The sequence below is a fragment of the Martes martes genome (assembly GCF_963455335.1).
Source record: "Martes martes genome assembly, chromosome: 3".
NCBI lineage: Eukaryota > Metazoa > Chordata > Mammalia > Carnivora > Mustelidae > Martes > Martes martes.
This window is the reverse complement of record NC_137890.1, coordinates 176,662,366-176,687,583: the sequence shown is the minus strand read 5'-3', so window position 1 is coordinate 176,687,583 and position 25,218 is coordinate 176,662,366. Positions and strand designations below refer to the sequence as shown.

Here is a 25,218-nt window from a genome sequence, read left to right as displayed (position 1 = left end):
TGTTATTGAGGGAAAGAAAGAAGATTGTGAAGATATTACCAAATGCCAAAGCAAAAAGAAAATTTACAGAATCCAGGAGTCTTGTAGCTAGTGAATCGGTATTCAATTTATATTAATACAGTAATATATGCCACTTTCTATATAGTAGAGAATATTTTTAGGGTAATGTGATAGACGTTCTGGACAACTCAGGAACGCTCTTTTATCCTTCTCGTCTGGTAGAATAATGTGAAGCATAGATGTGTGCAAAGAATGCTAGGAAATGTTTAATAACATGCCAATGCAAAATTTCCCTGTCTTTGATATTTCCATGTTATGCAAACTTCAAGTCCACCAACTTTGCAGATTTCAATGTGGTGGGACCGGAATTACACTTTGGTTTTGAGGTCTAGTTGGTTCAACTGTGGTACATCCTTCCAATGGAATGCTGTCCTACTGAGCTGTCTTGGTACTGATATGGAAAGAAATAAAAAATATACTATTAAAAAGAAAGAATCAGTTGCTGAATGGAGTATACATGCATTTTTTGTAGGGTAGGGGAAAATAAGATGATAATATTTATATCTGTATATGCATAAGAAAACACTAGAAGCATGTAAAATAAAATAATAAAAGATGTTACCTACACGGAGAGACGCAGAGGCCAAGGGAGATAGGAACATGGGAAGGACTGAGATGTCTCCATGGCTGTCTTTTTATACAGTTTGATTTTTTTTTTAATTTTTTTTTAAAGATTTTATTTATTTATTTGGCAGAGAGAGATCACAAGTAGGAAGAGAGGCAGGCAGAGAGAGAAGGGGAAGCAGGCTCCCTGCTGAGCAGAGAGCCCGACGTGGGGCTCAATCCCAGGACCCTAGGACCATGACCTGAGCTGAAGGCAGAGGCTTTAACCCACTGAGCCACCCAGGCGCCCCTACAGTTTGATTTTTGAAATGAGAATATGAAAATATTAAAATGTAAAAACATGTAGTCATTATCTATGTACTGAAAGTGTTTCACCTTCAAGGAATAATTGAAATTGCTTTCTATTTTCCAGAATTTATTCATTAATTTAAAAATAACTTCTTGATAAGTTTATCAACTAGAATTAAAAAATTACCATTATATCCCTAAAATTTCTTTATAAAATTTCATTTATTGGGGTGCCTGGGTGGCTCAGTGGGTTAAAGCCACTGCCTTCGGCTCAGGTCATGATCCCAGGGTCCTGGGATCGAGCCCCGCATTGGGCTCTCTGCTCATCAGGGAGCCTGCTTCCTCCCTTCTCTCTCTGCCTGCCTCTCTGCCTACTTGTGATCTGTCTGTCAAATAAATAAATAAAATCTTAAAAGAATTTTTCATTTATTGTCCCCACAATCAATGCTAGGTTTGTCTAAGGAGAAAGAAATGGAGGATTTTATTTATGTATCTTCAAAGTACAACTGTTTAAAGCTACATTACAGTTTCAAGTGGAACTAATTTTTCTCAATAATGTTGCATTTATTTCAGTGTAAAAACTACATCATAAACCAGGTTGAGTGAGACTGAGTCAAACTTACTTTGAATTCAGTTCAATCTAACAAATATTTTTGATTACCTATATGCTTTGTATTATTCTAAACACTTAAAATATATCAGAAAATAAGAACAATGATCCTTGTTCATGTGGAAACTAAATTCTAGCTGGGGTGGGAGTGAAGCAGAAGATAAACATAAAAAATAGGTAAATTACATAATAATAGCATTATTAAGTAATGCTAAAAATGAACTTTTAAAGTTAAAGATAAAATCATGGATTTTATGCAGATATAAAATGAGCACTTGTCAAAGACTTTTTTTAACTCACTAATTATTGAGGGAAGCAGTAAGATGTTATATCTTGTTCAGAGAAGAAATAAAGAAATCACATGACTATGTTTAGCAAAATGAACCCTGAAATAAGTTTATAAATACATGCAACAATTCATAAGGCAATTCATAAGGCAATGATCAATCACATTTCATTGAACACAACTAGTTCTTATTTCTATGCACAAAAATCGTTTGCATCTAGTTTTCTGTTGCATTTCTACCAACAAGAATCATTTGCATTACTGTCAGCTTTCTATTGCATTTCGATGGTAAGAATGATTTGCATTGTTGTCAGTTTTCTACAGCATGTGGAAGTATAGCATAAAATTGGTGGAGCTTCTGGAAGTAAGAGGACTTTATCTTCCCCGTGATAAGAAAAATGAAGTATTAGGTGCACCACATTTATTTACTTACTTATTTATTTAAGATTATTTCAGAGAGAGAGAGAATGGGGGAGGGAGAGGCAGAGGGAGAGGAAGCAGGGAAGAAGACTCCTTACTGGGTATGGAGCCTGACATGGGAATCTATCCCACAACCCTGAGATCATGACTTGAGCCCAAATCAAGAGTTGGACTTTCAACCAACTGAGGCACTCAGGTGCCTCCATGTGCACCACATTTATTTATTTATTTATTTATTTATTTATTTATTTATTTATTTATTTATCTTTTTATTATGTTATGTTAGTCACCATATAGTACATCATTCATTTTTGATGTAGTGTTCCATGATTAATTTTTTGCATATAATACATAGTGCTCCATGCAATATGTGCCTTCCTTAATACCCATCACCAGGCTAACCCATCCCCCCACTCTCCTCACTTCAGTTTGTTTCTTAGAGTCTCTCATGGTTCACCTCCCCCCTCCGATTTCCCTGCCTTCATTTTTCCCTTCCTTCTCCTAACGTCCTCCATGCTGTTCCTTATGTTCCACAAATAAGTGAAACCATATGATGATTGACTTTCTCTGGGACTTATTTCACTTAGAATAATCTCCTCCAGTCCCATCTATGTTGATGTAAAAGTTGGATATTCATCCTTTCTGATGGCTGAGTAATATTCCATTGTATGATGAACCACATCTTCTTTATCCATTTGTCTGTTGAAGGGGATCTCGGATCTTTCCACAGTTTGGCTATTGTGAACATTGCTATGAACATTGTGGTGCATATGGGTCTTCTTTTCACTACATCTGTGTCTTTAGGGTAAATATCCAGTAGTGCAATTGCTGGGTCATAGGGTAGCTCTATTTTTAATTTTTTAAGGAAACTCCTCACTGTTTTCCAAAGTGGATGTACCAACTTTCATTCCCACCAACCGTATAAGAGGGTTCCCCTTTCTCCACAACCTCTCCAATATTTGTCATTTTTTGATTTGTCAATTTTTGCTATTCTAACTGGTATAAGGTGGTATCTCAATGTGGTTTTGATATGAATTTACCTGATGGCTAGTGATGATGAAACTTTTTTCATGTGTCTTCTTTTGAATACTATCTGTACATGTTTTCTGCCCATTTTTTGACTTGATTATTAGTTTTTTGGGTGTTGAGTATGAGAATTCTTTACAGACCTTGGATACCAGTCCTTTGTCTGTAGTGTCATTTGCAAATATCTTCTGTTCTGTGGGTTGCCTCTTTGTTTTGTTGACTGTTTCCTTTGCTGTGTAGAAGACTTTTGTCTTGATGAAGTTCCAAAAGTTCATTTTTGCTTTTGTTTCCCTTGCCTTTGGAGACATGTTTTGAAAGAAGTTGCTGTGGCTGATGTCGAAGAGGTTACTGCCTATGTTCTCCTCTAGGATTTTGATGGATTCCTGACTCACATTGAGGTCTTTCATCCATTTTGAGTTTATCTTTGTGTATGGTGTAAGAGAATGGTTCAGTTTCATTCTTCTGTATATGGCTGTCTAATTTTCCCAGCACCATTTACTGAAGAGACTGTATTTTTTCTATTGTATATTTTTTCCTGCTTTTTTGGAGATTATTTGACCATAGAGTTGAGGGTCCATATCTGGGCTCTCCATTCTGTTCCATTGGTCTATGTGTCTGTTTTTGTGCCAGTACCATGCTGTCTTGGTGATCATAGCTTTGTAATATAGCTTGAAGTCAGACAATGTGATGCCCCAACTTTATTTTTCTTTTTCTTGGCCATTTGGGGTCTTTTCTAGTTCCATACAAATTTTAGGATTGTGTGTTCCAGCACTTTGAAAAATGCTATTGGTATTTTGATTGGGATGGCGTTGAAAATGTAGATTGCTCTGGGCGGGATAGACATTTTAACATTATTTATTCTTCCAATCCATGAGCCTGGAGTGTTTTTCTGTCTTTTTGTGTCTTCTTTGATTTCTTTCATGAGTGTTCTGTAGTTCCTAGAGTATAGATCCTTTACCTTTTTTGTTAGGTTTATTCCAAGGTATCTTGTGGTTTTTGGTGCTATTGTAAATGGAATTGATTCTTTAATTTCTCTTTCTACAGTTATATTGTTAGTGTATGGAAAAGCATCTGATTTCTGCGCATTGATTTTGTATCCTACCACATTACTGAATTGTTGTATGAGTTTTAGTACTTTTGGGGTGGAGTCTTTTGGGTTTTCCACAGTAAGTGTCATGTCATCTGTGAAGAGAGAGAGTTTGACTTCTTCTTTGTCAATTTGAATGCCTCTTCTTTCTTTTTGTTTTCTGATTGCTGTTGCTAGGACTTCTAGTACTATGTTGAACAATAGTGGTGAGAGTGGGCATCCCTGTTGTGTTCCTGATCTCAATGGAAAGGTTGTCTGTTTCTCCCCATTGAGAATGATATTTGCTGTGGGTTTTTCAGATAGATTTTATGAAGTTGAGGAATGTTCCCTCTATCCCTATACTTTGAAGAGTTTTAATCAGGAATGGATGTTGTATTTTGTCAAATGCTTTTTCTGCATCAGCTGAGAGAACCATGTGGTTCTTCTCTCTTCTGTTATTAATATGTTCCATCACATTGACTGATTTGTGAATGATGAACCACCCTTGCATCCCAGGGATAAATCCTACCTGGTCGTGGTGGATAATCCTTTTAATGTACTATTGGTTCCTATTAGCTAGGATCTTGTTGAGAATTTTGGCATCCATATTCATCAGGGATATTGGTCTGAAATTCTCCTTTTTGAGGGGGTTTTTGCCTGGTTTGGCGATCAAGGTAATGTTGACCTCATGGAGCAAGTCTGGAAGTTTTCCTCCTGTTTCTATTTTTTGAAACAACTTAAGGATAATAGGAATTATTTATTCTTTGATTGCTTGGTAGAATTCCCCAGGGACTCCACCAGGTTGTGGAATCTTGTATTTTGGGAGGTTTTGATCATTGCTTCAATCTCATTGCTGGTTATTGGTCTATTCAGGTTGTCAATTTCTTCCTATTTCAGTCTTGGTAGTTTATAAGTTTCCAGGAATGCATTCATTTCCTCCAGGTTGCTTAATTTATTTCCGAGTAGCTATTGATAATAATTTTTAATGATTGTTTCTATTCCCTTGGTATTAGTCATGATCTCTCCCCTTTCATTCATAATTTTACTAATTTGGGTCCTTTCTCTTTTCTTTTGGATAAATCTGGCCAGCGGTTTATCAATCTTATTAATTCTTCCAAAGAATCAGCTTCTAGTTTTGTTGATCTGTTGTACTGTATTTCTGATTTCTAATTCATTGATCTCTGCTCTAATCTTAATTATTTTCTTTCTTATGCATGGGTTAGGCTTAATTTGTTGTTGATAGTTTGTGTATTCAGGATTTTTCTATTTTTTTGATTGAGGCTTGGATGGCTGTGTATTTCCCCCTTAAGACCGCCTTTGCCGTATCCTATAGGTCTTGGACCGATGTGTTTTCATTCTCATTGGTTTCCAGGAATTGTTTAAGTTCTTCTTTGACTTCCTGGTTGACCCAAACATTCTTGAGCAGGATGGTCTGTAGCTTCCAAGTGTTTGAATTTCTTCCAAACTTTTTCTTGAGATTGAGTTCCAGTTTCAAGGCATTATGGTCTGAGAATATGCAGGGAATAGTCTCAATCTTTTGGTATCAGTTGAGACCTGATTTGTGATCTAGTATGTGGTCTGTCCTAGAGAAAGTTACATGTATGCTTGAGAAGAGTGCTTATTCTGTTGTTTTAGGGTGGAATGTTCTGTATATATCTGTGAGGTCCATCTGGTCCAGCATGTCCTTCAAAGCTCTTGTTTCTTTGTTGATTTTCTGCTTAGATCATCTGTCTATTGCTGAAAGTGGAGTGTTCAGGTCTCCTACTATTAACGTATTATTATCAATATGTCTCTTTATTTTGGTTAACAGTTGGCTTATGTACTTGGCTGCTTCCATGTTGGGGGCATAGATATTTATTATTGTTAGATCTTCTTGTTGGATAGACTCTTTAATGATATAGTGTCCTTCTGTATCTCTAACTACAGTCTTTGGTTTAAATTCTAATTTGTCTGATATGAGAATTGCTACCCCAGCTTTCTTTTGACGTCCATTGGCATGAGAGATGGCTCTCCATCCCTTCGCTTTCAGTTTGGATGTATCTTTAGGTTCAAAATGAGTCTCTTGTAGACAGCATATGGATGGGTCCTGTCTTTTTATCCAATCTGCAATCCTGTGCCATTTTATGGGAGCACTTAGGCTGTTCATGTTGAGAGTGATTATTGACAGATACGATTTTATTGTCATCATGTTGCCTGTGAAGTCCTTGTTTCTATGGATTGTCTCTGTATATTTCAGTTCTATATCACTCTTGGGGTATTTCTCCTCTTATAGAACCCCCCTTAATATTTCTTGCAGGGCCAGCTTAATGGTCACATACTCTTTCAGTTTCTGTCAGTCCTGGAAGCTCATTATCTCTACATCCATTCTTAATGACAGCCTTGCTGGATAAAGAATTCTTGGCTGCATGTCCTTCTCATTTACTACCCTGACTATGTCTTGCCAGCACTTTCTAGCTTGCCAGGTCTCTGTGGACAGGTCTGACGTTATTCTCATGTTTCTCCCTCTGTATGTAATGAATATCTTCCCTCTAACTGCCTTGAGGTGGTTTCCTTGGTTCTAAGATTTGCACATTTTACTGTTACATACTGGGGCATTGGTCTGTTCTCCTTGATCTTGAGAGGAGTCCTCTCACTTCTAGGACTTGAATTCTTGTTTCATTCCCCCAGATTAAGGATGTTCTTGGCTACAGTTTGCTCAAATATAATTTCTAGTCCTCTCTCACCAGCCCCTCAGGGATCCTAATAATTCTGACATTGGAATAGTTCATAGCATCATTTATTTCTCTAATTCTGTTTTCATGGATTTTAAGCTATTTGTTCCAGGCCTCCTCCTGTTCCTTCTTTTCTATCAGTTTGTCTTCTAGATCACTAATTCATTCTTCTGCCTAGCTTGCCCTAGCTGTTAGAGTGTCTAGATTAGATTGGGTCTCATTGATAGCATTTTTAAGTCCTGCCAGATCACCTCTCATTTCTGCCCTTAGAGAATCTATGTTGTCATTAATTGTTTTCTCCATCCTAGCTATTATCTGCATAACTGTTACCCTGAAGTCTATTTCTGACATCTTGCTTAAATCCATATACACTAGTTCTGTGGCAGAGATCACAGTCTCTGAGTTTTTCCTATGTTGGGAGTTCCTCCTCTTAGTCATTCTGTTGAGGGGTAATTGAGGGAATATACAGAATCCAAATTATTGACCACAACCCAAGCAGGATGCACCTGTTTTATAGGGACCTTAAGGTTGTCAGCCTCTTGTTCTTCGAGCCTGTCTTTTGGGGGAAGGGGACTGCCATGCTGTTACTCAGGCAACTCTATTTGGGCAGAGTTGCCTGCCCCCTTTGGGGGGGAATGGGCTTAGTGAAAACTGGTTTTGGGGGTATTTTGTTCTCTGGCAGCTTTCTCTAGTGGCTTCCTGCATCCCCCCCAAGAGTCAGAGCGGAAGTGACTGTATCCAAACCTCTGTCTCAACAGAGAAATCTGTCTGTTTGGTGAGCTCTCCAGGCCACACCTTCCCCACTTCTGTCTTTGCTGCCAAAACTTGCATCCTGGGTTGTGCGCCCCACAGCAGCACTCCCAGCCCTTGCTTCTAGGTCTAGGCACATCTCTGCCCTTTGTGCTTCTAAAACTGCCAGTTGCCTCCAGTTCCCACGTGCCCCTTCCCATGCCCCCCCCCCCAGCACCTCCAGGTTTCAGTCTGGGGGGGCTGCCCTAAAGTCCTTTCCCTGCTACTACCAGTCTGCGAGTCTGTGCCTGGTCCCCAGCAAGGGAGGCTTTTGTGCTCCAGAGGTAAAGGATTCCAGAGGCTCCCTCCTCCTTCCATTTATCTTCCAATAGCTGCCCACTGAATCACGGCTCCCTGCTTCATACCTTGAGACCAACTCCCTGAGATATTGATGTAAGAAGATATGTGATTTAAGAAGACATATCTTCTTACAGACTGATTTAGTGGGTGTTCAGAATGGTCTGATAGATATCCAGGTCAATTCAGGGGACCAGTTAAAATAGGGTCCTCTACTCCCCTGCCATCTTTCAGGTGCTCCTGTGCATCATATTTAAAAAACAATAATTTTTTGTGGCTTTGAAAATAATATTTATAATCTTCTATAGCTAATAATATAGAAACTAGGTCTTATTATACATTACTGGTTTGGGTGTTTTATGAGATTTCTTTTTGTCTACTTATTTTTTAATTAAAAGCTTGGGACTGGAATGTTCAGTAAAACTTAAATGCTACTTAATTCTCACTGCCTATTTGCTTTGCCAATTTATTCATGAAAGTTCTTTTTCATGTCTCAGATGCTGGGAACTTAGTGCTGGAAACATCAAGTGGATTTACCAAGCCCCAATCTTAGCAGCTATTGGGGTAAGTGTTAAAAGCTTATGTTGTGGAAAGAAAGAAAAAGGATGCATAATTAAACTGCTGCTAAAACCAAGAGAAAGTGTGCCTCTTGCTTTGTTCTACAAAGGTTTAGGAGACTTGCATTACAGCAATAGCTGTTGGGAGAGTCTGGGCTGGGGATCATACTAATATTCACGGGTGACACTGAGATCCATGCATAAAGCACGTACCCTCCCTTTAATCAGCTAGCACATGGGTTCAATTCTGGGGCTTCAAAATATCTGTGAATATTTACATGTTCAAGCAGTTGGAAGGTCCTAAAACTTTTCCCCCTTTGCATACATTATATTAGAACTCCACTTTAACATTCTGATCACTTGGTAGTAGGTCAGGAGAAGGAGGCAAATAGTCAGAAAATGGAGGAATTACTGAGAGAGAGAAAAATGATAGTAGAATTCATTATAAAGCATTGACTAAAGCTCTTCCTTGGCATGCCGTCCCCAAGGAGTTAAGATGATTCTGTATGGAAACATAGCCCACAAAACCCTGTCTGATAGGTCATGGGAAAAAGACTGGAGTAAACAATGCATATTGCATGGAACTTTTCTGTCTGTTGTATTTCACCTACATATTATTACATGTGTGTTGTAAAAGAAAACAAATTTACACTTCTTTGTGTCTAATACAAGTCCCCAAAATGTTTATTCTTAATTTCCCTTGAAGATTTTATCTCATTAGTTTCTCCATGGTTTGATGAAGAAATTATACTTGTATTAATTCAAGATTATAAACATCTTAAAAAGAGGACTATGTTCCCATATTAACTGTTAATTCACTCGAAAGTAATGCAGCAGCCTAATTTTTAACTAAATTTTTTTTTTTTTGGTTTTTGATCTCCAGTTTCTCACATTTCTCATTTTGTTTTCTGTAGCATAATGCATCACCAGGTTTATCATTATATTGCCATGTTTGATGGCAGAGGGACAGTTATTAATGGGACTGAAGTTTTGTAGGATCTATCCAGAATCAGAGAAAAGCTTATTTATCTCATAGGAAAAATGCAGAAATAGAAAGAGAGAAGCTTGAAAAGGACTCATCATTTCAAAAGGCCATTGAGTAAATGTTTATAGGGAGAAAGAAAATATAGAAGACTTTTAGAGAAGCCAGTTTGTATCCTTGCTAAAACAGCCCTTTAGCAAATTAGATCCCATTTCAATGTCCTAGGAGAAGCTGGGAACAGACTGTGGATAAATGAATGAATGACTTAAATTTATAAACTGTTATCATTTTAATTTTAATGAAATACTGCTATCTTAGTCTAGTGATGAACTATCCCATCAAATCGTCTAGTGATGAACTGCATTCCTAGGGAACATTAGTGAACTTAAAGATGCAAGTTAACTTTATAAAGTAGTGTCTGGCCTTTACTACTCTTATTTCCCTTTCATCCACTGATAATCTGTCCTCATCTGTGCTTCCTAGCCTTTCATCTTCTTTCTTCCTAGTTCCTCCTCCACTGTGTGTGTTTGTCCATCGCTTACCATCCTCTTTTTAATGGGATAACTTAGGTCTTACTACTTTTTGTGTCCTCAGTGCCTTGTACTGGAATAGTGAAATGAAATAATTAAATATTATATGAAAATGTGGGCAAATTTAAGAACATTAAGTTTGAGTTTTCATTTGACCAAAAAAAAAAAAAAAAGACATATTAAAACTCTAAGAAATCCTTGCCAAATTAAGAATTGAAGCAAAGAACAGTGGACAAAAGTATATCAAGAGATGTCCTCCACTGAAACAGTTGATTTTTAACCAAAGCTTTGTTTTTTGTTTGCAGATCCTAGTTACTCACATTGTCAACATGCATGAGAAGTTTATTTGCTGAGATTTCTACATTGCAAAGAAAAGACAGTAAAATTAGGTGATTATAGAGGTTCTAGAAGATTCCCCAATGCATAGTCAATGCATATGCATTTTAAAGAAAACTTAGATGAAAGCCATTTTCATCTTCTTGATTAAATGATGACACCTCCAAAGCAAGAATTCTTTAGTATTTTTCCAATATCACAATATCCATTTAATCTCAAAAATCATAGTCACTATCTCAGGATTGTGAGACTGAGCCCTGCTTGAGATACTTTCCCTTTCTCTCTCCCCTCATGCATGCTTCCTCTCTTTCTAAAATAAATAACTAAAATCTTTTTAAAAAATCAAAGATTCAAGAGCACCTTTCTGTTCACTGAATTACCTTTTTGTTTTAGTATTATAATTCAATTATCACAGTTCCCTTTAAGATTCCCTCATTTTATTGTAGAACCAGTCTGTAAGGGAAGAGATGTGCCCTGAACTCCATCCTAGTGTTTTGAGTGAGGTGTCCCTTCCTCTCAGCTGTTCAGTGTCCTGAAGCTAGAAAGGATGATGCAAATAATAACAACAAACACTGTATAGTGCCATGCAATGGCCACTGTTCTTAGTGCTTTATTTACATAGATTTATCTGATCTTTTAAGTGGAGAAACTTCCCAAGATCACACAGTTAGTGAATGGTAGAGTGGGATTCTAACTTCAGGGTCAGTGTCCCTACCCAATAAGCTCCCTGCACTTACAGTAAAATCCAACATCCCCAGTAGTCTAGGGAAGACCCTGTCACTCGTGCCTGCACCCTTTACGTGTCATGCCTCATCCACATTTTTTCCTTTCAGTTCCTTGAACCTGTCCACCTCTGTCTCCTCAGGGCTCTTCCATACTCTGTGCTGCATTCTTAGAAGCCTGGAATGTGCTTCCTTCTATCCCTCCCTTTAAAAGAAACCGTTCATTGTGGCCTTCTTGATGCCTCCAGTCTAAATTAGGTCACCTCTTATAACCCAAAGAGCAAGACGAGGTTTTTCTCTAGATCATCACAATGTATAAAACTTCTGACAGTTGAAAGTCCATCTTGTGCACTAAGCTGTAAGGACCATATTTTCCTAAACTTCTGTATTTCTAGTACCTAGCAAGCTTCCTGACACATAGTGATCACTCAATAAATACTTGTTGGAAAAATAAAGCTGGCATACGAAGTAGATGCCCTGGAGAACTGGTAAGGGGAAAGAGGTGAAATAAGAGCCCAAAGCAAAGTTTGGTATGATTACAGAACCTCCGAGTCCATTTCATGCGAACTTTTCCTTTCTAGAGAAGGAAACTAAAGCCTACGCAGATAAAGGTCACATAGCTAGTGTGAAAAAATAAGACTCTAACTACATTTTTTGACCATGTTCTTTTCACTTGCGCTTCAAAACATATCAAGATTTTTTCTTGAATTTATGGGAAAAAGATTTTTTTCCATTTTTAAGGTAATGTTTATAGTATTTTATATATCAATCTGGATAAAATATTTGTTTTTCACACTTGCATTATATGTAGCATGGTTTTATATAAATAAATATGCTCCATATATGCTATCAAAAATTATTTGCCAATATTTTTATTTATTTAATTTTAATTTTTTGAAGATTTATTTATTTGAGAGAGAGAGAGAATGAGAGCGCACAAACAAGCATGAGTGTAGGAGGGAAGGGCAGAGGGAGAGCAACAGAGAGAATCTCAAGCAGATTCCCTGCTGAGCATGGAGCCCAATACAGGGCTCTTTCTCACGACCCTGAGATCATGACCTGAACCAAAACCAAGAGCTGGACACTTACCCAACTGAGCTTCCTAGGCACTCCACCAAAACTTTAAAATAGGAGTTGGATCCCTCACTGAATTCTGGCTTTGGATGTTAGAATAGCAGTAATTCTATTAATTGGCATTTTATATCTGGGAGTAAAATCTGACTGAAAAAAAGAAAGACACCAATTCTCATGAAGGTTAAGCAGAGTGGGTGAGGTGAACATTTAAATGTGACAAGTGCTGTGGTGGGGCTGGAACAACTTCTGAGAAAAGCTGACATTCAGCCTGAAACCTAGGAACGAGCTAACCTAGTAAGGAAAGGAGAGCAGAGGGAGTGGAAGAATGATCCAGGCAAAGGGGACTCCAGGAACAAAGTCTCTGAGATGGCCTGAAGGGCCCGAGGTTTCAAAACTTAAATTTTGAGTTCTTTGTTTTGATTCATTTGTGGTTCACTTTTAATGCGTCTTTACATTTTTAATTGAGAAAGAATCTAATGTTTATGTTTGCATTATTTAAAAACCATATTTGCATAAAATTTATTCAATGTGTGACTAGTTTTAATGCCTAGGGAGTGGTCATTTTATTCACCTTCTCAGTTTCCTATTTCTTTGTTTTATCTGTACTTTGCCTGAAGTAGACCTTTCAACAACATTTTAGAGGAAGTCCACATGAGAGATACAAGGACTCTCTAAATAATTTTCTCTAGAATTCTTTCTACACCTTTTAAAATGAAATTTAACAATCTCACCAGAAGTTTCCACTTGGTCTTGTTTTTTTCATTCCATTTGCCCAGTGTGTAAGACTCAGATCTTCCTTTAGCAAAGGAAATTTCCTCTCATATTTTTATTGATTCCTTCAATTTATCATAATCTTTTCTACAGAGAGAGAAATACATCCGCACGATGACTCTCAGTTCCATGTCATCCATGTAAACATCTCTCCCCTCGTCATACGGGTCTTTGTTCTTTATCTCCCTATTTGGGAAGAGTCTTCAGTGGTCTTCTCCATTGCTCAATGTGTTCTTTGCTTTGTTAGATCTACTGTTTGCTGTTTCTGATATTGATTTTAAAACTTGATTTATTTTAGATTCTTTACAATCTTTTCTTAATCCATCCTGCTCTTTAAGAAGTTTCTGTCTTCATCTTAATCTGCTATAACTCAACTCTGTTTTATGGGCAGCATGGTGTTAGGGTGGAGTCCCCACTCTCCATCATCCAGGCTACACGGGCTTTGGGGCGTGGCTACTTGCTGGCTGTGTGATCAGGGATAATTTGTGGAAGCTGTTACTCAGGTTCTTTACCCACAAAATGGGGGCAATGAAGCGCCTATCTCATGGAACTGTTGTGACGACTAAGAGTCAATTCACCTCATACACTTAGAATAGTAAATAAGTAGTTGATAACTTAGTTCTTAATTCACTTTTATTCTCTACTTTCCTAAATTATTCAGAGTAATTATTTGGAATTTTACCCAACTGGTGTAGGAGCTATCAGTGTGTGTTTACATGGGTATATTTTGTTAACTGATCTTTTAAGGCAACACCCTATACTTTTCATTTTTGCAAGAGGGACAGCATCCCCAAACAACTCTACTCTTCCTCTCCCTAAAATAGACACAGAAGCTGGGAAATTAATTTCAAAAAGGGCAGTTAGTTATATTTACATAATAATATTATCCTTTATCCTGCCAGTCTGCCACGGGACTTTATTTGAATTTTGGTTTGGAAATTCCCCATCGATTCTGGCAGATCGTTGTCTGGTATTTCTATTCAGTGCTATTGGGACTTTTTATCTCTATGCTTTCACAAGGGCAACTCATGAATCACTACCCATCTGATATCTTATCTCAGGGTCCCTCATTCACGTTTGTGGAATAGGTAATTTTCAGTTTTTGAATACAAAAAAGCTTAATTTATATTAATTTTTATAAGAATCTTGAAGACTCCCTTAATAATGCTTTTCAATATTACTCTCTCTTTCAGCTCAATTTTATTCTGTTTCTGAATACTGTCAGAGTTCTCGCTACCAAAATCTGGGAGACGAATGCAGTTGGGCATGACACAAGAAAACAATACAGGTAATTGCAGGACAGGAATGCACCAGAGGAAATATTTGGGTTACTATTTAGAGTAAAGAACAGATACTGACTGATCTGAAATGTTTCTGAGAGACAAATTTATGCATATGAGTTTTCATTTGGTTTAATTGTGTAATTTATCAGAAGAGTATATGTATTTTAGGAAAATTTAAATGACCCAAAACCTTCCTAATGTGCTTAAATTTTAAGTATTAATTAATATAATTTTTTAATCTGTTCTTAGCATATTGGAATTTTCCCATAAACTGTGTGACTTCCTAGAAAATCTCTTGTTGATGATCTTGGCAGACAATTTTATCTATGTTCTTAAAATAATATGTCATAACTGAAAATATCAAGAAATTGGGTTTGCTGTATTGTTTCCAATCGGTCCATCAGACTGGCCTCTACTGAATGTAAATCTTTAAGAACTTTCAAATGTACTGATTGAGTGAGGTCTGTTTCTCAGTGTTTCAAGAAGAAAGGGGAAAATTGAGTGTTTATAATCATTATTGAACTATCTTAAGTGTGTGTCAACTTTTTCCAATGATCATTTTGGGAGTTCTGAATAATAGCAGCCTCTACCCAACTGGATATACACATCCAGTAGTCTGGTGGATTTGATCTTCTGGTGGACTTGATCTTCATAATCCCAAGGCAATAACTATTTCTTTTTGTCTTGGGTTGTTAGGAAATGCTATCTGAGACACAGAAAGGAAGAAACCATAGTCAGCATTTTGGTCCTGTGTCACAAATGTTCTCAAAGCCCTTTGTTGAGTCATTTCCCTCTACTGTTTAGGCAACATTCACTGTCAGGAAGAAAAGATGCTGGGTATGGACTGGAGTCTGGAATAGGCTGCAGAGTATGAACAAACCAGCAGCTGTAGGCTCCAGCCATTTGTAATGTGCTGCAAGCGGTAGTGTTATAAATTGTGCCTGAGAGTTTCCAGTGATGGGCCTTTGCTATACTCATAGCATGTCTCATGTCACATCCCATTGATGAAGACAAAGGCCAAAGGATGATAGGACAATGGAAAATGTAAATAGCTTTCCATTCTTTTCTGTAAAGTGGAACAGTACAAAGGTTTTTGAAAGTTGTTTATTTTTCTAGCCCTGAATAAAAGCTCCTATTTCTCTAGTTCTGAATGATGTGAACTTGTACTCTCAGTTAAAAGTTTCCCAAGAGATTTGAGAAACCCTGGAGAGAACAAAGGGTGAATTATTGTAAAAAATAGAATAGACAATACTTTGAGTTCTTTCATAGGAGATTATTTCTCAAAATAACAGAAGAGAAACATTTATCAAAGATTAAAATAATCTACTATTTAGAATTCAGGGTAAATTTAAATAATTGGGGGCCTGGAAATTTTTAAATTTTGGAGCCATTAATTTGAACAGGGTCTAGGCTAATAGTAGTCAGGGAAAGTATTTTCCAGCCAAATACATTTTTTTTAAGTAGCTGAAACATATTTAACATTCTTAATAATGTCCAAAGTTATAGATAAGATGGTGAGGAATGACTTCGTCTTTCTTTTTGGAGAGAAACTTGTGGGTACTTACTTGGCAGTGATTTGGGAATTCAGTATTTAGTTTCTGAGGTCTTAGATCACCTGATTTAAATATCTTCTCACTTTGTAAATAAAGAGACCTAGAAAAATGCAATTTGTGTCTCTATCCCAGTGAAATTCTATCTTTGAAGTTTAACTGAGTATTTAAATTTACACCCACTTATTTTTGTACCTTTAAACTTATATTTCATTTGGTCATTACCTTTGTCAAACAAATCCTCAAATACCAAATATTCCTGCTAACAATGAAAAACCATAGTATATTATATTTAAATTTCCAAATGGTAGTATCTAAAACATTTTTTAAACACATTTCCATGCTTATTCCTCTCTGAAAGACTAAAAACATCTTTCAAAGCTGAGAAAGTTGAGCATGTGCACACTCACAAAGACGGACTTTGGAAAAGTACAAGGTATCCCCTTGTTGGTAGAGTGGCTTAAAATTGAAATGAATCACCTTTGACTCCGGTCATGAGCTCCGTGTCCTGGGATTGAGCCCTATTGTTGGGTTCCCAGCTCAGCAGGGAGTCTCCTTCTCCCTCTCCCTCTGCTCTTCCCCACTGTTCCTTGTCTCTTGCTCTCTTTCTCTCAAATAAATAAATAAAATCTTTAAAAAAAACTGAAATGAACTAATACAGTCAGCTTTTAAGAAACTGTTTATTTTGAGATAACTGCAGAACTATATGCAGTTATAAAAATAATACAGAGGTAAAATAAAACATATAAATAATACAGAGTTATAAAAATAATATACATATATATGTAATATATAACATATATCCTTTACCCAGTTTCCCTTGAAAGTGACATTCTACATATCTGTAGTTCACATTTGTTATTTTAAAACAAGAAGGATTTTTTTAAATTGTGTAGAAAATTAAGTAATCTATCAGATTTAACAATAGGGCTAATGCATTTTGTTCTTTTTTATATTACAACTCAATCCCCTTGCAAATTAAGAGAAGATTACCAGGACTGGAAGAACATGAGATATGAAAAATGCAAAATTCAGTGGAAAAGAACACTTGAATATTTTGGCAAATTTGACTTTCTATTCAACATTAGACAAAAATCGTATTTATTATTTTTGGAATAAATGCAATCAGTGTTTGTTATGCAATATGATAGTAAAGAGGACAGATTTTAAGGTTGAATCCTCTACTTATTGTCTAACTTTGGGTGAATGCTTTCCTTTTCTGAGCCTCTATCCTTATTTGGACATGGGAAAATAATGGCTCTCTCACATGGTTGGCAGAATAAAAGAAGGCAACCAGTACAGGATGTGACAGGAGCGTGATAGCCAACAGCTTCATTGACTGAGTACCCTTCTTGTGCCATGCAAGAGATTCAAAGTTAAGAAGACATGGTTTCTGCCTGTGGAAAAAATTAGAGAGAGAGAGAGAGATTGATTTAATTAAAGTAAGGACAGTGCTAGTAGAAATGCACTTCCAAAGTGTTATGTGTAACGAAAAAAAGGAAAGATTAATTCAAGCTCAAGAGGGATTGAAAAAGGCTAAGGGTAAATACTCTTTTTTTAAAAAGCTAAGTTGACTCTTAAAAGAAATGTAGAAAATTTCCAGCACTTTTCACCTGGAGAGAGAGATATTGCAAGAACTGGGTATCTGTTTTCTAAGTAGGACGCTGAGTCCTACACACCATTTGATTCCTTTATATTCCTCCCATGGCTTTGCTCTTGGACGCAGAGCCACAACCATGTCTCCAGCAAGCCAGAAGGCCACTTCAGCTGGTGCACCCCTGATCATCTCATTAGACAGCTGTGCCTTTTCAGAGAGCCGGGCTGCAAAGATGTATAATGTGCATGAGTGGCCAGATGGACGCCAAGCAAATCAGTGCCCAGGATGGCTGCATGATTTGATGTGGAAAAATCCATCTTTATAAGTGAACAGACAGATAGATGACCCATGTATACATTGGCCAGGCACATGCCACTGCTTCAACTTGTTCACTGTCATTGAAGGATAAATTTTAAAAGGGGATGTAATCATAAATGAACACACATCAAAGATTTTATTTCATTCATTAATGAAGGAAATGATAAGGCATTACACATGTTTAATAGAGAATTATGAATGTTAAAATGAATTTACAAATGGATGCAAATTAACAAATTATTAACATCCACAGGGCTGTAATTAGTTCATTCCATTGAACACATATTGCATTTCTATGGACAGAACTTATTTGCCCTGTTGTGGAGGGCAGATTTCTAAGATGAACCTCCCTCAAGATTACTACCTCTGGTGTACATGCTCTATAGAATCCTCATCCTTCAAACACCTTCTTGAGCAAGACCTATGATGGGATAATCTCTCCCTTGATTAGGTTACATTATATGGGAAGGGTGATGGGGTAGTCACTCCTGTGACTGGCAGCCTGGAGAAAGATTGTCTTGCAGGCGTTGAAGAAGTAGTCTGATGTGTTGTGAAGGTCCGTGGTTAAGATCTGAGGGACCTATGGCTAGGACCTCTTAGAAACTGAGAGAGACTAAATAGATATTGGTTTAAGCCACTAAATTTGTGGTGATTTGTTTCATAGCAATAGAAAATGAATTCAATTACTATCTGGTTTTCTACAAGTTCACTTTTATCTCTACAGAGTTTTTATAAAAGAGCCTAGTCACAGATAAAGGAAGAGAGAAAACCCAGATGGCTGAGCTAGCAGGATTCCTAATAAATTTTAGTCTGACAGCTTTTTCTTACTCTGCATTGAACCAAACTCTCCGTAAACTTTTACATTTGTGATCATTTCACAATGTGTTTTACTTCTTTCTCCCTCCCTCCCCCTTCCTTCCTTCTTCCCTCCCTCCCTCCATCCCCTCCCTTCTTTTCTTTTCTTTCCTTCTTTGCTTTTTTTTTTTGCTTTTCTTTTTGTTTTAACCTAGTTTTTGGCTCCTAGGCACACACAATAGTAGCAATTAAAGTTAGCTTGATTTTGAGAATAGTCTCCAGGGGCATTTATCCATTCATCTTAAAGGAGGAAGTGCAGGGTGGTTTTGTTTGTTTGTTTGTTTGTTTTTGTTTTTTCAATTTGATGTTAACCAAGACTTCTAAAATTCTGCAAGTATGTTCCCCTTTATCTGATTAGAGTGAATTACAATATCATGAAGGTATTCACAGTGTCTTGCTCATATATGCAGTGATGTTAAGAGGGTGGTCACTAGGCAGGGTTTAGGAGGAACCTCTGAAAGTTGAGAGGATGAGTTAGGTCAGAGAAATCCATTGTCTTATCAGTGATGCTGCCTTGAATGAAACAGACTTTAGGTAGAATTTTCAAATCAAGTAGACTATAGGTGAGTCAAGGTAGGAAGTGTGGGACTAGAGCAGCATAGGAGAAAGCCCCTAGACCACCAGGGAAACTGGGTGTGAGGCAGAGCAGATGGCTCTGAGCCAAGAGGAGCAGAAGGCCTGGGCACTAGTGAGAGATACAAGAGGCAGAGGAGAATGAGATGGGGTAGGTGTGCAACTCCAAATGCCTAATTTAGGCATTTTAGTATGATTCTGTGGGATACCCAGCTCCTGCAGGAGCCAGAAAGATGGTTATAGTAGGAAAATGGATGTGTCTGGAAGATGATCCTCCCTACGAAAGCGTTAGACTGTGAAAGCGCTTATAAACTTCTGGGCCCTTTTCCCTCATTTGAGAGAAAAGAAAGCTGAATTACAGTCACTCTAGAAGTTAATAGCAAATCTGGAACCTGAATCCAGTTCTGTTTAGCTTCACTTATGCAGGTTATTTCCAAGAAGAGAACTAAGTAAGTTTACAAGTAAGTACATAAGGAAGGAAGGAGGGAAGAGAGGTAGGAAGGAAGGAAGAAAAGTAGCTGGAGGTAAGACTAGTAGGAGAGGGAGAAGGTTGCAATTGTTTGAGATTACTGAGGTATAAATGATTCATAAAGAAGGGAATATTTGAGAAATAAAGAATCAACCAGATTTGGCTGTTTCTTGGATAAATAGTACAACAGAAACACATGATGTGCTTGGGTGTATTAGCTATCTGCTGTACAAATGGATTGCTGCAAATACGTGTGGTTAACAACACACTTGCTATTTGACTGTTTCTGTAGGTCAGGAATCTGGGCATGGTTTGGCTGGATCTCCTGCTTCTGAATCTCCTACAAGACTCAGATGATATGACAGTCAGGACGGCTGTCAGGTCTGCAGTCTTATCCTAAGACTGGGGAAGAATCCACTTCCAAGAATCCACTTCCAAGTATACTGTTGACAGGATTCAGTTTCTTGTGGGCTGTTGGCCGATGCCACCTCTCCTTGCCATCTCTCCCATTCAGTAGAGTAGCTCACAACATGGTTACTTGCTTTCTTGAACCAAACAAAGGAGAGAGTTTGCTAGTAAAATGAAAGTTACAGTCTTATGAAATGTAATCACGGAAGTGACAGCTCATCATTTTGGCTGTAATCGATCAGTTAGAAGCAAGTTCCAGGTCTTTGTCCACACTCAAGGGGAGAGGATTAACAAGAATGTGAATACCAGATAGGAATTATTGGGGGCCATTTTAGAATCAACCAACATCTTGGAAACCTGGGTTTCCTCTGGTTACACAAGAAAATGTATATGAAGAGGTAGTTATGGGAAATAAAGTCAAATTGCTTAGATTGCAAAAAAAAGAGTACAAAACCTAGAACTGTAGATATTTTGTAGGATATTTGACAGAGGATATTTAGAAAAGTAGGAAGTACTGACCACATGCAGCTTGTAAGAAAATACAAAATGATTAATGCAGATCCAAATGTAAGAAGAAACTAGGGTGTAGTTAATTTTAAAATGAAGAAAACATGCCAAAATGTACTCTATGAAAGTAAAGACAGTTAACAAGGATGGAGGTAATACTTGTTTTAAGTCTCAAACATAGAAGTTAAAATAAATTTAGGACAAAGAAAAAGGGCTTTTCATGGCTTTATGAAAATAGCATCCTGTGCCAGGAGAGTGGAAATGGGATTAGAAAGATTTAAGGGATAATAATCTTGGGAAATGAGAATAAGTGACTTGATTTAGTATAAAAGGGCAGGAAGAGGAGGGAGGGGAATAAAGGCAAGCAGAAGCCACGGGGTCGAAAGAGATGGAAAAAAATGCAACCCCCGTTAGCTCTGGTAAGCTTTGCTTTTTCCCCAGGAAGCTGTCTCTACTGACAGGCACTGGACGTTGATGAATATAAGGGCTTGGTATTCTCTTTCAGGAAACTCGCCAAATCAACCCTGGTCCTTGTGCTGGTCTTTGGAGTGCACTACATCGTGTTCCTGTGCCTGCCCCACTCCTTCACGGGGCTGGGCTGGGAGGTCCGGATGCACTGTGAGCTCTTCTTCAACTCCTTTCAGGTAGAGAGTGCCCGCTAGTAATGTGGTTCTTGCATTTTGCTTTCATTCCCCCCTTGCAACTTTGTTCTCTGCCCCTCTGTTAGGCTTTCAGGGACTTGTCCCCACAGGGCCATGAAAAGGCATTATTCTCTGGAGTCTGTGCTTTTAACCTCTGACCAGAGCAGGAGCTGCTTCTCACAAACACACCAGGGAAGTGAGACAAGAAAGCGTATTGTTGCAGAATATGTAATGTGGACAGAGTAGCATGTGTGTATGGCAAATAAATGAAAGCCAAAGAAAAAGCAGACAGGGAAGAGGGGGAGAAAAGGAAAAAGCAGCTTCTTTCCCTTTTCTCTCATTTGAAAATGTGATCACCATCATCTCTCACATGGCTTCCTTGTGGACACCTTTCTGCTCCTTCTCGCTACTCACTTGCTGCCTCCCACAGCCGCCTTTAATCTAGTCTCCATACAAGGGTCTGAAGGATCTTGAAAGTAAATTTGATCATGTCCGTTATCTACCAGAAGTACCCAGAGATTTCCCACTGCACTCAGAATAAGATCCAAATGCCATTTGTTGCCGTGCACAGCCCTCTGTGACAGGGACCCTGTCCAACTGTGACGTTGCGTCCCATCGTGTTCCCAGTCACCTGCTAAGTTTGAGCCCCACTGGCACTTCCACACTTTCTGTTCCTTGAGCTCATTCCTGTCTCAGGGGCTCAGAGTTACTGTTTGCTCTGTCTGGAAGGTGCTCCCTGCTAATATTCACAGAGATTCTTCTTGTCACTCAAGCCAGCTTAAATGCCATCTCTTCAACTCGGTCTTCATCGAGTTCCCCATTCATCGTATCTTTTCTATTCTTCTCTTTCACGCTGCTTGTTTGGCCTGCATCGCCCTTATTATTTTACATTTTTCTAGTGTGACTAGTTGTTTATATTTTATCCAGCATCCATATTTCCTTCTAGAATGTAGCTCTAAGGGAACAGGGACCTTCTCTGTCTTGATTGACTTGTTTATTCCTGGCATGCTGAGCAGTTTGCCCTGTAGAAGCTCAATAAATATTTTTGAATGAGTAAAACAAAAAGTTTCTTTGTCTTTTTACCATATAATAGCCTATGTCCGTAGTTTCCATCATTCACAGTGTATAAATATCTCTTACCAACCAGGGGATATTCTGTGATCCTTGAGTGACAACATAAATGAATCTAATATAATAGAAATCAGTTATTTGTATGTTTTAGAGTGTTTTATCCCGTTACTTCGTTTGGTTCAGCTGACACCAAGGAAGGATCTCAGACAAATATAATGTGAATGTAAAGATTTGGAAACACTAGGAGAGAATAGTTCATAAAATTTTCTGAAGGAAGCAAAACGCAACCCAGTTTTTCAATGTATGTATTATGATCCAAGGTGCCTGAGTGCTGTGAACTTCATGAGTTGTCAGCATGCTAACCTTCTCTTCTTTTCCCCAGGGATTCTTTGTGTCTATCATCTACTGCTACTGCAATGGGGAGGTAGGTTTGAAGGACCCCCCCCCCCCCCGCCCCGCCGCCAACCTGTCTCATATCCCACAGCTCTAGCTCCAAGTAAGCTTGTAAATGACCATCACGGTGTGACCTGAATCTCTTTGGGATTCCCAGGAGTTACAGGAAAAAATGAGTAGGGAGAAAGGAGATATTTCAATCATAAATGATTTTGAGGAAAGCAAGAATTAATGTAAATAAGCTAGAGTCTTTCTCTTCTAGCACTTTTCAATGTCAGTTCAGTTGGAAACTCTGATAGCAAAACACCAATTTGTTAGAGTGTAAACTGATGCTTGGAAGGAGAGTGAATTTTGTATTCCAGTCAATACTTAAACTGATATTTAATTTCAAGTTCTATAAGAAACAAAAAAAAGTTTTCTTGAGACAAGGAAGAATATTTTGATATTTTAAAAACTATACAATGGTGACGGGATGCTTTCAGTTCATTTAGGGGTTGGCTGGGGAGAAGTAGCCCTACTGTTCTTTCAGGTGACACCAGCTAACCAGATTTCTACCGTTTTCCACAGAACTTCCAGATAAGCTCCTTTTTGGTAAATGGCAATAGCAGTAGAATAGAATCTTCAACCACAGGTTGGAAGCAAGCGCCCCACCCCATTAATAATGCATTTGCGTGCTTGCTTTTCATGGTGTCAGTTTCTTCCCCATATTTTCCTCCCTCAGTAGCTTATGCAAAAGTGATAGTATCACATTTCAGGCTGAGTACCTTCCATGCCATTCTTCAGCCACAGCTGGCACTATTTTCCTCTCCTTCTCTTCCAACCCGTAAGCCTCTTTTCCCTCTCCCACAAGTCAGATGTTTCTTTCTTTCTTTTTAAAAAAGATTTATTTATTAGAGAGAGAGATCAATATCAAGTAGGGTGGGGGTAGGGGCAGAGGGAGAAGGAGAGAATCCCTGAACAGACTCCCCGCTGAGCGCCCAGGCCAGGGGGCTCTACCCCAGGGCCCTGAGATCATGACCTGAAATGAAATCAAGAGTCTGACGCTTAACTGCCCGAGCCACGCAGGCTCCCCAAGTCAGACGTTTCTATGGGCTGCATTTGAAATTCTATTAAAATACTGATCTTGGGTAAGTTCCTTCACCTTTCTCAAAGCCTCCGTTTACTCGCCTCTGGTAGTGTACCTATCTCCAGGGTTTTTCAAAGTTGAGAGAGAATATGTACATCAAGTCGCTGGCACCCACGGTGGAAACTCAGTGATAACCATCACTGACGGGCAAACGTCCAAGTCACAGGGCTCCAGGTCTCCCCGATGGTTTCTGACGCACCATGTTTCTCCTGCGACTTAGGTTCAGTCTGAGGTGAAGAAGTTGTGGAGTCGGTGGAATCTCTCCATCGACTGGAAAAGGACGCCCCCCTGCGGCGGCCACAGGTACGGCTCCGTGCTCACCACGCTGACCCACAGCACCAGCAGCCAGTCGCAGGGGGCCGCCAGCACTCGCCTGGTGCTCCTCTCCGGCAAAACCCCCAGGACAGCCGGCCGCCAGCCCGACAGCCACGTGACTTTACCCGGCTACGTCTGGAGTAGCTCGGAGCAGGACTGCCCGCCACACTCGATCCACGAGGAGACCCCGGAAGGGAACGTGAGGCTGCGAGAGGAGATTCCGATGGTGGAGTCCCCCCGGCCGCTGGAATTTCACCCAGACCCGGAAGGAAGCAGAGGAGAAACAGAGGACGTTCTCTGAGTCAACACCTGCGACTTCCATTCTGGTTGTGTTTGGTTCCTCTGCGTGAGGCGCAGAGCTGAAAACCCAGGGTTCAAAGTGTTACTTCCCAGAAGTGTTCAGGTGGCACGGGTGGGATTCTATAAACAGTAAAGACACAGAAGGAGAGGTACCAGTGGAGTAGTTTATTACCTTATTTTGGCATTAAATTCTCTTCTAAATTGTTGGTGTGGTACGTGCTCTGTGATTGTTCCTTTTTTCCCCGCTACTTTTGGGTAGAAAACCATTTCAATTGCGTGGCTCTAGTATTCTCTCATAAAAATATCACTCTGATAGAGATCATTCCATATGTGTCATTTCCCTTTTAAGAAATTAACATTCTCCTTTTCTGATTTTAATGTACTTCTACAATTTCATTCCTTTCGCCTGTGCGCAGGAGCAATTAGCATCTGAAAACATACCTTGAACGATGAAAGAGCTAAGCACAAGTACACATTGGGGAAAAAAAGGCGACTGGACTTTGATAAGATAATAAATTTGTGAAATATGTTTATTTCTAGAAACAAGGAAAATTACTCAAGATAGTATTGCACCTATTCCTTCTTTTGAATGTCTCGTCTGTGACCAGCCAAATCTCAGGTCTTCGCTCCTCTGACAACCTTGACGTGCCACCCGGTTTTCTCTGTCAGTGAGCTTGTGTCTGCAAACCGATTCTGTTTGTAATCATTTGTAGTGATAGGCAC

The 25,218-nt window shown here is 38.7% G+C and overlaps 1 protein-coding gene across 2 annotated transcripts in view; it reads left to right on the top strand.

Annotated features, from left to right (window-relative positions):
- The window catches only part of PTH2R (parathyroid hormone 2 receptor), a gene marked incomplete at both ends in the record, with an annotated part of 88,831 nt that extends 64,335 nt beyond the window's left edge, over window positions 1–24,496 (top strand). For both annotated transcript variants that reach the window (XM_080797864.1, XM_080797863.1), the window contains 5 exons: window positions 8,615–8,681; window positions 14,283–14,377; window positions 21,155–21,293; window positions 22,744–22,785; window positions 24,101–24,496. In XM_080797864.1, the coding sequence (XP_080653990.1) occupies window positions 8,615–8,681; window positions 14,283–14,377; window positions 21,155–21,293; window positions 22,744–22,785; window positions 24,101–24,496 (739 nt within the window). The remainder of the gene's footprint in view (window positions 1–8,614; window positions 8,682–14,282; window positions 14,378–21,154; window positions 21,294–22,743; window positions 22,786–24,100) is intronic.
- Window positions 24,497–25,218: the final 722 nt, after the last annotated feature.